General features: G+C 36.5%; 1 protein-coding gene across 1 annotated transcript; it reads left to right on the top strand.

The window, feature by feature from the left end:
• Window positions 1-883: 883 nt before the first annotated feature.
• On the top strand, window positions 884-10583 carry LOC129370481 (uncharacterized). Its single transcript, XM_055046502.1, has 8 exons — window positions 884-1051; window positions 5165-7725; window positions 7989-8073; window positions 8234-8288; window positions 8366-8558; window positions 8718-8836; window positions 9008-9253; window positions 10302-10583. The coding sequence occupies exons 1-2, from the start codon at window positions 1018-1020 to the stop codon at window positions 6403-6405; spliced, it is 1275 nt and encodes a 424-aa protein (XP_054902477.1). The 5' UTR covers window positions 884-1017; the 3' UTR covers window positions 6406-7725; window positions 7989-8073; window positions 8234-8288; window positions 8366-8558; window positions 8718-8836; window positions 9008-9253; window positions 10302-10583.
• The last annotated feature ends 1530 nt before the right edge of the window (window positions 10584-12113 follow it).

The raw sequence follows: 12113 nt of genomic DNA, 5'->3' as shown, positions 1-12113 counted from the left end.
TGATATTTTGTAATCAATAAAGTTACAAAGATGTTGCCAAAAGACTTTAGAATGAGGACACAACCAGAACAAATGAGTGAGCGACTCTGGGCAAACGTTACAGAAGGAACAATTCACATCAATGTTAGAATTGAATTTCTTTAGATAAACTTTAACGGGGTATATTCGGTGAATGAGTTTAAAAGAAACTTATTTCATCTTGTTAGTCACAAGAAAGTGATTAGGGAGCAGCCAGATAAATTTCCAAGACAGAGTAATACAAAAGCGATTCCAATAATGGACAACCACAGGAACAGAGGTCACATCCTTCAGAAACAGGGATGTGATCGACTTATTATTGTTACGAGGAAAAGGATTCAGACATATTTTGCCAACAGGAGAATGTATAGGAGACAGAAAAGGAGACTGAATATCGACTCTCGGCTTCTGCCTGAATAGCATACAGATCTTTGTAGAAATGGCACCAAAAACTTTCGCATATTCTCCAGGAGAGACAGAAAAATTGAATTTACAAAGAAATTCTTCATAAGTCAACAATAGACCATCACTGTTAAACAACTGGTGAACCAGAACAATGTTACGATTAAACCAGGAGTCCAAAAACATAGTTTTCTTCTTATATAAGATGTCCTTATTATTCCAAATAAAGTACTGGTGAGGAGAGAAGTTTTGTTTGTAGATGAATATCATCTTCTCATTAGGCAATGTAAAAAAAAAGAAGACTTTTCTCGTTACTCATCTTCCGTGGTCCAATTTATCTCGTGCACCAGCGCGTGCATTTCGTCACTGAGCCTTCGTCATTGAAAGTCATGGAAACGACGTTAGCCTCGGCAACCCTATAAATGACGCTGACTTTCTAGAATCTTCCCCTTTGCTACGAGACTTTTGAAGGAGACGCCAGAAGAAGCATAACGCCTCGGAAGGTTTGACCCTGTTGACAAGTCTACTTTGCAAAACTCTCTCAAGAAGCTCTTGCTGAAGAAAGCACTTGCTGAAGAAGCCCGACACCCGCGGAAGATGGATCCCGGCCAGGAGGAGGACCAGCTGGAAGGTTAATGTCTTTCTTCTACTATTTTTAATAAACAAAAACAAGTTATTACGAAAATAACAATCAATTGTTTAGTGTATTTTGTGTTTGTGTGCATTTTCTTGAAGAAATACTGCCTGCTGTGCAAGAAAAGACAAGTAGCATTCTTGCTAGCATAGATCTTTCTTAAACTAATTGAGCCTTTTTCTTGACTGAATTTCCAGAAAATGTCAAGAATGTTAAACTGTGGGGTAGTAATTTAAGAAATGTATGTATGTCAGTTAATTATAGTCAAATTAGTTGAATTAATGTCAAATTTCTTGAAAAATAAGCTTACTCGTGACCGTTATTTTTTGAAAAATGCTATGATAAACATTCAGTTTCCATGGATACCCTAAATAAAAATACATTACCAATTTAATGTTACTTAAAAAAAAAAAATTTAACAACACGTATTTCCCCCTTTGATAGCCTGTAATTTAATTGTTTAGTTTTGTTGTTTTTTTTAAAGAAGGGAACATGTTTTATTAGCATATGCTAAAATCTGCAAATTGATTGAAACAGAGGTGCTATACAGACAGTATCTGGTTTAATGACTTTGCGTCCAATGCTTTAATTAACACTAGTGTTTGAGAATGACTGTTGTGCTGATTTGAAAAGAAAGAGGAAAAAAAAACAGTTAAATTTCTCTCCAGCTTATTTTTGACCGTTATTTTTTGAAAAATGCCGCGATGCACATTCGGTATCCATGGATACGCGGAATAAAATGCATAAAATATTTAATATTACTTTAAAAACATTTTTAAAAATGTATTTTCCCTATGACAGTCTATTATTTGATTGATTAATCTAAGAGTATCAGGTTTGATGACTTTGTAGTCCAGTACTTCAAAATGTTGTTGAGGTCTTTGAAAAATATAGCTTTAATATAATAATAGCTCTGTTGAATTTGTGGGATGAAACAAATTTGTGAGTGAATTGAAATGTGTGGATAAATGTCTGGGATGTTAGCACTAGTGTTTGGGGGAAAATTGTTATGTTGGTTTGGAAAAAAACAAAACAGGAAGACTATCTTGTTTTTTTTTTTTTAAATGCCCTGACAAAACATATTTGGTTTCCATGGCAAAGACATCAGACTTGTAGAAGTTTATTAGGACACTAGCGGTGTCCTAATAAACACTTTACATAAAATCAGTAATTTCCATTCATGCACATGTTCACACACTGATGATGATGATAAGCTCCTGGATTGTAGCCACAGCTGTTATATCAAGCCATTGGCCCTCCTGACCATCACCAGCAGGGAAGTGAGAGAAGAGTCCTGACCAAGGACACGACAGAGGCGGGCCATTGCAGTGCAAACGCCTACCACTGTCGCCCCAGCAATTAAGCATTGTGTGTCTGTGTCGTAGTGATGATAATGATTTCTTTGTGAATATCAGCTTTTATGACTTTGGTGTCCAATTCTTGACAAACTGGATGGTTTTTTTTTTTTGTCCATTTTTGTTTTGTTTTTTTGAAAAATGCTCAAACATATTTAGTTTCCATGGATTCATTGGGGAAATTATATAAAATGACTTCTACAAAGTTAAGAAAGACAAAAACATTTCAAACATGTACCTCCTATAATGTCCCTAAATTATTTAGTTTATCTCTTTTAGATCTAATTTTAGAAATGTCACAAATGCTTATGGTGATTATCTTATTTTGTTTTCAGACAATATTTTATTTTTATATTTTATCTAAAGCAGATAAACAAAACTAGATTGTTGAAAATATGCCCTGACAAGCATGTTTGTTTTCCATGGATGCATTAATCTGGATGCAATAAATAAGCCGAATGTAAAATATTATTTCCTAATGATAGACTTTAATACATTTGTTTATTTTTCCTACATGGGTGAACTGATCTGAAAAGAAAAAAAAAATTGAGCTGGTTAAAGTCAGCTTTGATGACTTTTGTGTTCTGTTTTTGGAAATTCTGACTGTTTAGGAAGGTATAATTAGCATTTTTGGGCTGCAACATAGTTGTGAGTTAAATTGAATTTGTATTGTGATTTATATGCTAGTTATTTGAAATTTTGGAAAATGTCGAGTAATGCTGACTGTCGTTGTTTTGGTTTGAAAGAAGTTTTGGAATCAGCTTTTTGAAAGTATTTATTTAAATCAATGTATCCATGGAGACTGGATATAGTCTCCATGGATACATTGATTTAAATAACAACATACAACTTTATTTTTAGAAAAAAACTTTAAAGAACAAAGTGTGCCTGTTGAGTTCACAAAGTAACTAAATTATTTATTGTAATTACTCAGAAGTTATTGTATAATTTTCAGAAGTCAGTTGAAACTTCTGAAAATGAAGTTTTGACATTAATTTCCTAATGAATGTTAAAATTCATTAGAAAAACAACGACCTCAGTTTCAGTTGGCCCGGTTGTGTTTAATTTATTAGTTAATATTTTTGATGGGATTGTGGGGGTTTAACTGTGGTTTAAAAAGTTATTTCTGGCTTTAGAGAATCTGTTTTGTTTTCTTAAGATCTTTGGAATAAGAAGTCAGTGCCTGTTCCTGGTTTCAGAAAATGCCTCAAAAACACATTTGGTCTCTTTGGATACATTGCTTGAAATAAAACCTTAATACTTGAATATTAGAGAAGTTTTTACATACATATATTTCTATTTATTTTTTACATATTTTAGATATACATTTTTCCTATGTTACTACTGAATAGTTTATTTTATTTTTTTTATTATAGTTTTTTTTGTAAGAAAGAGGAGTTTTGAATAATTAGATGTTTATGAAATGCTGTGTTGGTCCCTTGTATATTTGGAGCAGTGATATATTTTCACACTGATTACGTTTTAAGAGTCAGTGATATTAAGAGTGGTGTGATTGGAAAACCTATTATTTTAGATTGAGAGAATTAGTTTTGTTGATGTTCTTTGTCTCAATGGAGAGAGTATATTGATAGAATTCAAATTCAAAAATACTTTATTAACCCCAAAGGAAAATTAAATGTTGTTGTAACTCATTAATTAAACTTCTTCAAGGAGTTATTGTACGCTTATAGCTATTGGCAGGAAAGATCTTCACTCAGAGTGAAGATACTGTTTTCTCAAGACAGTCCCATAAAGAGGATGGTCATGATTGTCCTTTCGTATTGCAATTGCAGCAATATAATTGTGTGAACATTCATCTGAGTTTATTGCTGGGTTGTGTGCAGCCATAATCTTCAGACTGATGTAATGAATTTCATAACACTACCTTCAGCCATAACTGAAGTAAGACTTCGAGGCATCATGCACACATACAGATGCAGATTGTTATTTTAATTATTTTGACTGGCTTATCTCCAGACAAAATATATTAGCCATTTTAACACTGATATGAATTTCTATAGTTTTTTTTTAGTTTTATTTTTGTAGGAGCCCCTTTTCACTGGAAACGGACTGGAAACTTGTGTCGGCCTGTTTATTTAGATCCCCAGTTTTTCCACTTTGATTTTTTACGGATGTACATTTCTGTAAAATGTACATCTTCATCTCAAATACATCTTGATATTTATTTGAGATGAAGTCTCACATAAATATCAATATAGCATATTGATATTTATTCATACTGTAGAGTTTACCGATGGGGTGTCAGAGTAGCTGTGTTTGTGATTCTGAAAATTTGTGGAGCTCAGAGGAATTTAATTAACTACAGTTAAAATTTTAGTAATATAAAAATCCTAATGGAAACATATTCATTATTTTTCAATTCTTTTATAGTATTAAAGTTATCTAAGCAGTACTTTAAGTTTAATTGTAATGAATGGCTCATATGTATCTTGTTTTGGCTATTAAGCTAAAGGTACCTTTTCAGCAGCGTCAAAGATTTGTGAGAGTTATAGGAGGGTAAACTGACTAACTTGTTGCAGTGTTTTATTTTATTTAGACTAATGGTATAATGCAAAATTAAAGGTATTTCATTAGCTATTAAAAAGTCCACAGCACAAACTTCTATAATTTATATTTAGATATTCTTAAACTTGGGTTAATGCATTTTGGTATTTCAATGTTCTCTTTAAACATTGTTTTGGATTTTTGTGAAGGTCTTGATACTGAACTATAGTTTTTTTGTTTTCCTTCACAGCTCATAGTGTAGCGCTTCCAGCAGAAGAATCCCCAACGTTGGAGGAACACCCAGACGATGGTAAGGATCTTGGTAAGGTCTGGTCAGATGTTTTCCCTCAGATGTCAGATGACATGGTTTCTGGAAATCATGGCGAGGAGTCAAGGTATAGTTCACCTCCGCTGTCTGTTGACTGTGCTACTTGCTCCAGTAGTACACAACGTCCTCAGGTAGGTTTGGTAGGGAATGTGGCTCTTGTGACATCTGTGGCTGGCATAAAGAAAAAGAGGACGAAGGACAGTGACTCTGAAGAGGAGCCCCCCGCCAAGAAGATGAGGAACACTGTTGATGAAGAGGAGCTCTCTTCCAAGAGGACCAGGGACAGTGATGTTGATGAAGAGGAGCTCCCCTCCAAGAGTGCCAAGCCCTTTTGGGAGAGGCGTTTTGGGAGCCCTCTCCCAGAAGCACCAGGGAGTTTTCAACTAGAGATGAGCTCTCCTCCAAGAGGTGCTCCTCTTCAGCACCTCTCCATTGGTGCTGAAGTGGAAATCCCGGCCCATGGGTCCAGGAACAGTGATGATGAAGAGGAACCTCTTCTCAGTCCTTCCACAAATATGTTGCGTGGGTATCCCATTCTGTCATGGACAGTGCATGAGGATTCTCCTCCGTCATCCCCTTCCTCCATTTTTTCAGCTTTCTGGGTGGATCAACTTTTTGCACCCTTCGGTCTTTCATCTCAGAGTGCATGTGAGGATCCAACTAGAGATGAGCTCTTTTCCAAGAGGACCATACCCTATTGGGAGAGGCCTTTTGGAAGCCCTCTGCCAAGCAGGTCCTCGGCCGCGCAATTCTGGATGGATCCTTCTTTTCCAAACTTCAGTCTTTCACCTCTGTCCTCCCCTGTCTTCAGTTCCTCACCAAGAACGCCACGTGAAGGTCCCATTGAGTCAGTTCATGCCATCAGTCCCCCAGTCAGTGAAGATCTTATTTTGTCATCCCCTGTCCTCAGTCGACCACAAAGTACAGTGTGTGCGGATCCCATTGTGTCTTCCACTGTCGGTAGTCCTTCACCATCAGCATCCTGCAAAATTCCAAGATCGTCATTCCCTTGCATGTGTGCCTGGATGAAGTCTCAAACGGACATAGAAGAGGAACCACAACCTTCAACATCTGGGATTGGATCTGACGGAATTAGAGAAAGAGTGAGTGCCAGACAAGTGTGGTTTAGACCTCTTTATGATGTGTCAAGTGACTCTGAGTAGATTGGGATCTTGAAAACTGAAGACCTAACTGAGAAGTCCCATTAGGATACCATCACTTCTCTGTTGTTTTTGTTAAAGCCAATGGCTTTCTAGCAGGACCGAGGATGCCTTAGGTAGCGTCTTGCACCGGGGCTTTTCTTTATTCCGCTGCTAGATTTTTCATTTTAGATGTTAAGTTTTCTGACTGGACAGGCAATGCTGACTTTTTTTCTGTTAATCAATGAAAGGCTAAATGCTGGAGGAGGCTAATTAAAATTTTTGAGAAAATTTTTGCTGCTGAACAAAAGGAGTCGGACATGGCTGGTGCGTAAAAGATAAATGCCAAAAGAAATGAGACAACACTATAGGATTCATACTAAATCTAAACAGTCTTGCTGGGTAAAAATGAAACCTAAAAACGATTAAGACGACTGGGCTCGGGACACTGGAATCAATACAATTGAGACAACACTGCTGCAAATTAAACTCATTAACATTTAAACAACGTTTCTGACGGTTCTAATTTTTAAGGCATGAAAAAACACAAATGGAGACGCAATATAATCGGTTGAGCTCTGGTATAAACGGATGGAAATAGTGGTTTGCAAGTTATAACCATTTTGATCTGGACATTATAAAATCCACAGGAAGTGACGCGATTTTACGTATTAAATAACAACTGCCGGGACAGTAACAACGGGAGTTAATTCAAATGTTCAAAGACATCTAAACTCAGGTGTTAATGGTTTTAAAGGTAGGTAATGCTCCTGGGTGTCAAACCTAAAATCTCTTAGGACGGAGAAGAGACAACGTTTTTCGGGACATATTCTCTGAGGAAGGAGCTTCTGTGGACAAATAAAATTTTTCAAGTAGTGAGAAGTTTAAATCTTTCAGGACTAATATGATGTCATGGTGGACAAATTGCAAGGTAGAGAAATTAAAAACAACTACGCAGAGTACAAATTCAAATCTTTTAAGGATAAAAGAAAAAGACTGAGGTAAATATTTGCTGAAGGCTTGGTCCAGTGACTTGGACCACCATAGATATATTCTGAGGTTCTGGTGAAGTTCTGGTCAGGTTCTTGTGAGGTACTGATGAGGGCCAGCAGTCCCAGACAGAGCAGCTCGCAGTGAGACTGCTTCTTCCTGTTCTTCTCTCTGTTTTCCTCTCTACTCCCATGTTTCAGGGTGCAGCAGCGGTGCTTCCCCACACGGTGCTCTCTGAAATTGTTCTCACCTGTTCCTCCATTAATGCACTCTCCCAGTTTCAATCTTTCAGGTTTTAGCTGCTGGATTCGTTGGTCGTTGTCCATGTGGTTCCTGTCCTCCTGGTTCCTGCTTGTAAGTTTTTACATTCCACAACACATAATACTGCCAGCTAGCATTGGAGACCATCAGCTGTACTAAATAAACATATAAATAAATTCACTATTAGTAGCAAGATAAACTATTAATCTCATAAAACAAATAGTTTGTATGGCCATATTTATGTGTTGCAATACAGAAAGATCACACAAAAACGAGAATAGATAAAAAAAAAATGCACACACTAGTCTGATCCCAGGTCCAGACTTCTCAGACCTCTGATGTTCTGATCATCCCAGGTTGGATCTCCTGAGCCTGGAATCCTCCACCTTCAACACTACCAGTCAGGTGGAGGACGATAAGAGAGCCCAGTTGACGAAAAAAGTAAGAACATTTCTATCTACACAGCATGACTAAACATTTCAGATGTAGCTGCGTAGTTAGAAACTGGTTCTGTCTGCTGTCCATGCATATTTCCCTCTTTAACTCTGTTATGTTTTCTCTTTATTTCATTTCTCCGTCAACTCATGTCACATGACTTGAGTTGACCATCAAATAAAGAAGACCTGGTGAGGACATGATAATGACTGGATCAAAAGGTTTCCTTCATTCATCTATTATTTACACTGAATGTGTGTCTGATCATGTGTTGATTCTCTAGCATGACTGAAACAAGTCAACAGCACTGGACCAATGAGGAGAGAGAAGACACAGAAAATCCTGCTGGAAATCCAGAGACGTTTCCTGATGCATTCAGCTGAGGACGGGACAGAGATCATGTGAAGTGGATCCTCATCAGCCTGGAATCCTCCACCTTCAACACCACCAGTCAGGTGGAGGACGATAAGAGAGCCCAGTTGACGAAAAAAGTAAGAAAACATATTTTTACCCACCTAACAATGTAAAATATGGTTGAAATTGACCTCAGTGACAGTTACATTTCTTCTGTCCATGTGTACTCTCTTTATTTAACCCTGTCATCTTTTCTCTATTTCATTTCTCTATCAACTTATGTCACACGATTTGAGCTGCCGATCTACTGGATGTAACAGATTGTGAAGAGGTGACGCCATGACGATGACTTGGATCAGCTACGGTGACTAACAGGTGCAAACGTGCAGCAAACAGTGAAATGAGCTGCAAAAAGGTGAAACGGCACAGAAAAAGTCAAACAAAAAGATCTTTTTACATTTCCAAACTGAACTTGCTTATAGCATCACGGAAGACAAAAACATGTTTTCACCATTTTTCCAAGTGACAAGTTGACTAGTCAAGTGTGTTGCTCCCTAGTTTAATTTAACATTTGTGTTTTGTGCAGGATAAATCAGATGTTTACTCCAAGGATGAGCTTTTTACTCATCGACATTGTAAAACAAAGATTTTTACACCGTTGCAATGGAAAATCGAAGGACTTCTCAAACTTTCACAACAGAATCAAGGCAACACTCCAGGTATATTTTTGATGAGGGAATAACATAATATGATGTAAAGCTAAGAACACTGCCCTGATGACAAAGAGAAGATTGAGGTCCATCATTTGCTGCAATCATTTCTCTATTCAAAGGTAATGTTTATCATCTTTAATTAAATAGTAAACTATTTTAATCACTCACTATTTTGTTGCAGTTAAAACAAGTGAATGTAGGGTAAGAATCGACTGTAGCCAGCAGACAAATAAGTAAGACCCTGAGTCAAGTGCTTCACTTGAGTTAGTGGATTTACAATCTCACCTGTGCTAAACAAAAAACAAGATTAGAGATATTCATTTTTATGTGTGACTGTAAAAAACATCCATTTAATATCATGCCCTTTTTGGCATCATTAAAGTGATGGTTGTTCTAAATGTTTTCTTGATTCAAGGATGGCCTTTCAACCCTGGATGTCATTTATGCTTTGAAGCTTCATGCTCATGTTATTGAAATAAGACAAAACAAACATACCATTTGAGTAAGACATGGGAGCTTTTTTAAGTCAATATTTCCTTAATATTGATGAAAATGTAAAAGTTCAAGAGGCAGGTGACATTATTTTCAGGCTGAAATTGACAAAAATATATCAGTGGAACTGGCAATGTTGTATTTTTGTCGCGGGTGAGTTTGTTTTCTCAAAAAAAAGACATCTTCCAGCCACTAGATGTCACTGTTGCTCTAGAATAAGAGAGGACTGACCTACTTCCTAGTGGATTGCAGCAGTGATACAACTGGGAAGGTTTTACTAAACAAATATAGTTAATTTATATACATCAGTAACCTTAAAATATGAGCAAAAACATATTTTATATTCCAATTTGCTTCACTAGAAATTAATGTACTTTTGCTTTGCAATTATGCATTTATCCATAGACCTACAAACAAAAAATGTGGTTATTTATGAGGCCTTCGGTTTTAAAACCTTTTTTCTGCTTCTAATAAACTCTGCATGTGATTTTTGTTTTCCTTATAAATTCTTTAATATCTCACGTTGCTACCTATCCAGCTCCACATTTAGCTTATTTATTTGTAAATATTTTAAGACGTTTTTAATAAATGATAGATGCATTTCTTACCGCACCATGCAAAATTATTGTTATTTTCATTTATTTACATACATTCAAAACCGTTACTATATTTTAGGGATTTCATGCTGTAGACAAACACGAACTGGACCTGGAAGTGGAAGAGAAGAACAGCATCACCACATCATGATGCTGCCATCACACAAACGTCAGATCTGGTCTCATCTGATCAGAGAAATGTCTTCCACATATACGATAATTCTTTATTTTATACAGTATAGTTCTGTCTCTGTTTACTGTTGGCCTGACATGGACCCAGATTTTAGAATGAAACTGAGTAATTTACTTGAAATAAACTAATGTAACTAGTTACTTTCGACCCCTACTCTTGGATAACTGGACTTCTCCTTTAAAGAGGCAGTATCATATATTCTACAGCCACATAGTGATATTTTGTAACTATGGTACATTCAGATGTTATATTAAAAAAAAGCTAAATTAATCAAATGTGACCTTGCAATTTAGTGACTTGAAATTCGGCCTCTTGTCGCTTTAAGAAACTCCTGCTCTTTCTGAAGATCTGCCTCCAGGAAGTCATCCCAACATGGCTCCTCTAATAACCCTTTATCATCATGACCAGCGTTGCTCTTAACAGCAGCTCCTATAATGAGCTCAGCAGATACAGTTCCACCAGCTGTTTGCTAATTGCTGCTGGCTAGTCTGAAGGAGCTGAGTGGGGGGAGGAGTTATGCCTCAAACTCGGAGCTCGGCCCACCCAGCTGAATGGTTGCCATGGAGATTAATGGGTTTCTCAAACATGAATGAATCAGAGCAACACTCCAGGTCTGCTTTTGTGTTTTTGATGGAAAGCTAAAAAAAAATAAGTTGATTTCATGTAATACTGAAAGAAGCATCATAGTAAAAGGGCTAATTAGAAGCTATTTTCCGTTGCTAAATCCACATAAAACACTCAATATCTAGAAATGTGAGTATACTTCAAAGGATAAATCATGTCATATTTCAATAATCCAGTTATAAGTGATAAAACTCAATCATTCATTTTAAGCAAATATAAATCGTCTCGTTGAAATCAATACTGCGCAGCAACATGTGAACTGAATGTTTGTGATAGCTCTGAAATGTTTAGTTGCCTCAAACTCTCTGAGCTCCAGCGTCAGTCATTTCTGACAAACATGAAACAATCAGCATATCTGTCGCCGCTCACGCTGCGCTCTGGAGAACCTGCTGCTCATCGTCTTCCTCAGCAGGAAACCAATGTCAATTTGCCACTTGGAGAAATCTAATCATAACCAGCCTGTGATTTTTTTCTCCTGTTTCAGACGATCCCAGTAGGGGGCGCTGCTGCGGAACAGCCGCCGCCTCCTGTTGCTAATTTCCAAGTCCAGACGTGAATAATTTCTGGTTCCTTACGCTTCTCTAATTTTATCTTTACCATGGTGATTCAGCTCTACGTAAACTTATGTATATAAGTTAGGAGCCGTACTTATATGTAAAATTATGATTTCATTTATTAGGGTTAATACAAACCCGGTTCTGTGTGAAAAGTAATCACACACCGAGACCTGATCACTTTGTTCCACCTCAGGCTGCAGCAGCTGATAACTGGCTATGAGTTTTTACCATCGCTGTGGAGAAAGCTTGTATAAAGTTTGTTTAAAAAAAATAAAGACTGAAAAATCAGTTTGGAAATGAAAAAAAAAAATAAACAAAAAAAGTTTGAAACTGAAAAAATATTTTATAACTGGAAAATGTTGTAAACTTGAGAAAAATTCACAGCAAATGAGTTTGAAACTGAAAAAAGTTTGAAAGTACAAAGATAAATGAAACTGGAAAAAAATCAAACAAAAACAATATTTGAAACTGAACCAAAAAAAAGTTCAAAACTGAATTTTTTTCTTTTTAACAAACT

The sequence above is a fragment of the Poeciliopsis prolifica genome, unplaced genomic scaffold, assembly GCF_027474105.1.
Source record: "Poeciliopsis prolifica strain line A6 unplaced genomic scaffold, Auburn_PproV2 SCAFFOLD024, whole genome shotgun sequence".
NCBI lineage: Eukaryota > Metazoa > Chordata > Actinopteri > Cyprinodontiformes > Poeciliidae > Poeciliopsis > Poeciliopsis prolifica.
Note: the sequence above shows the minus strand (reverse complement) of the source record. Positions and strands in the feature narration are given on the sequence as shown.

What these genes read in the sequence shown, in the direction of transcription:
- LOC129370481 (XM_055046502.1), top strand. Translation starts at nt 1,018, where the DNA reads ATGGATCCCGGCCAGGAGGAGGACCAGCTGGAAG. An exon ending in GGAGGAGGACCAGCTGGAAG is followed by an intron (nt 1,052 to 5,164) that starts GTTAATGTCTTT and finishes TTTCCTTCACAG; the next exon opens with CTCATAGTGTAGCGCTTCCA.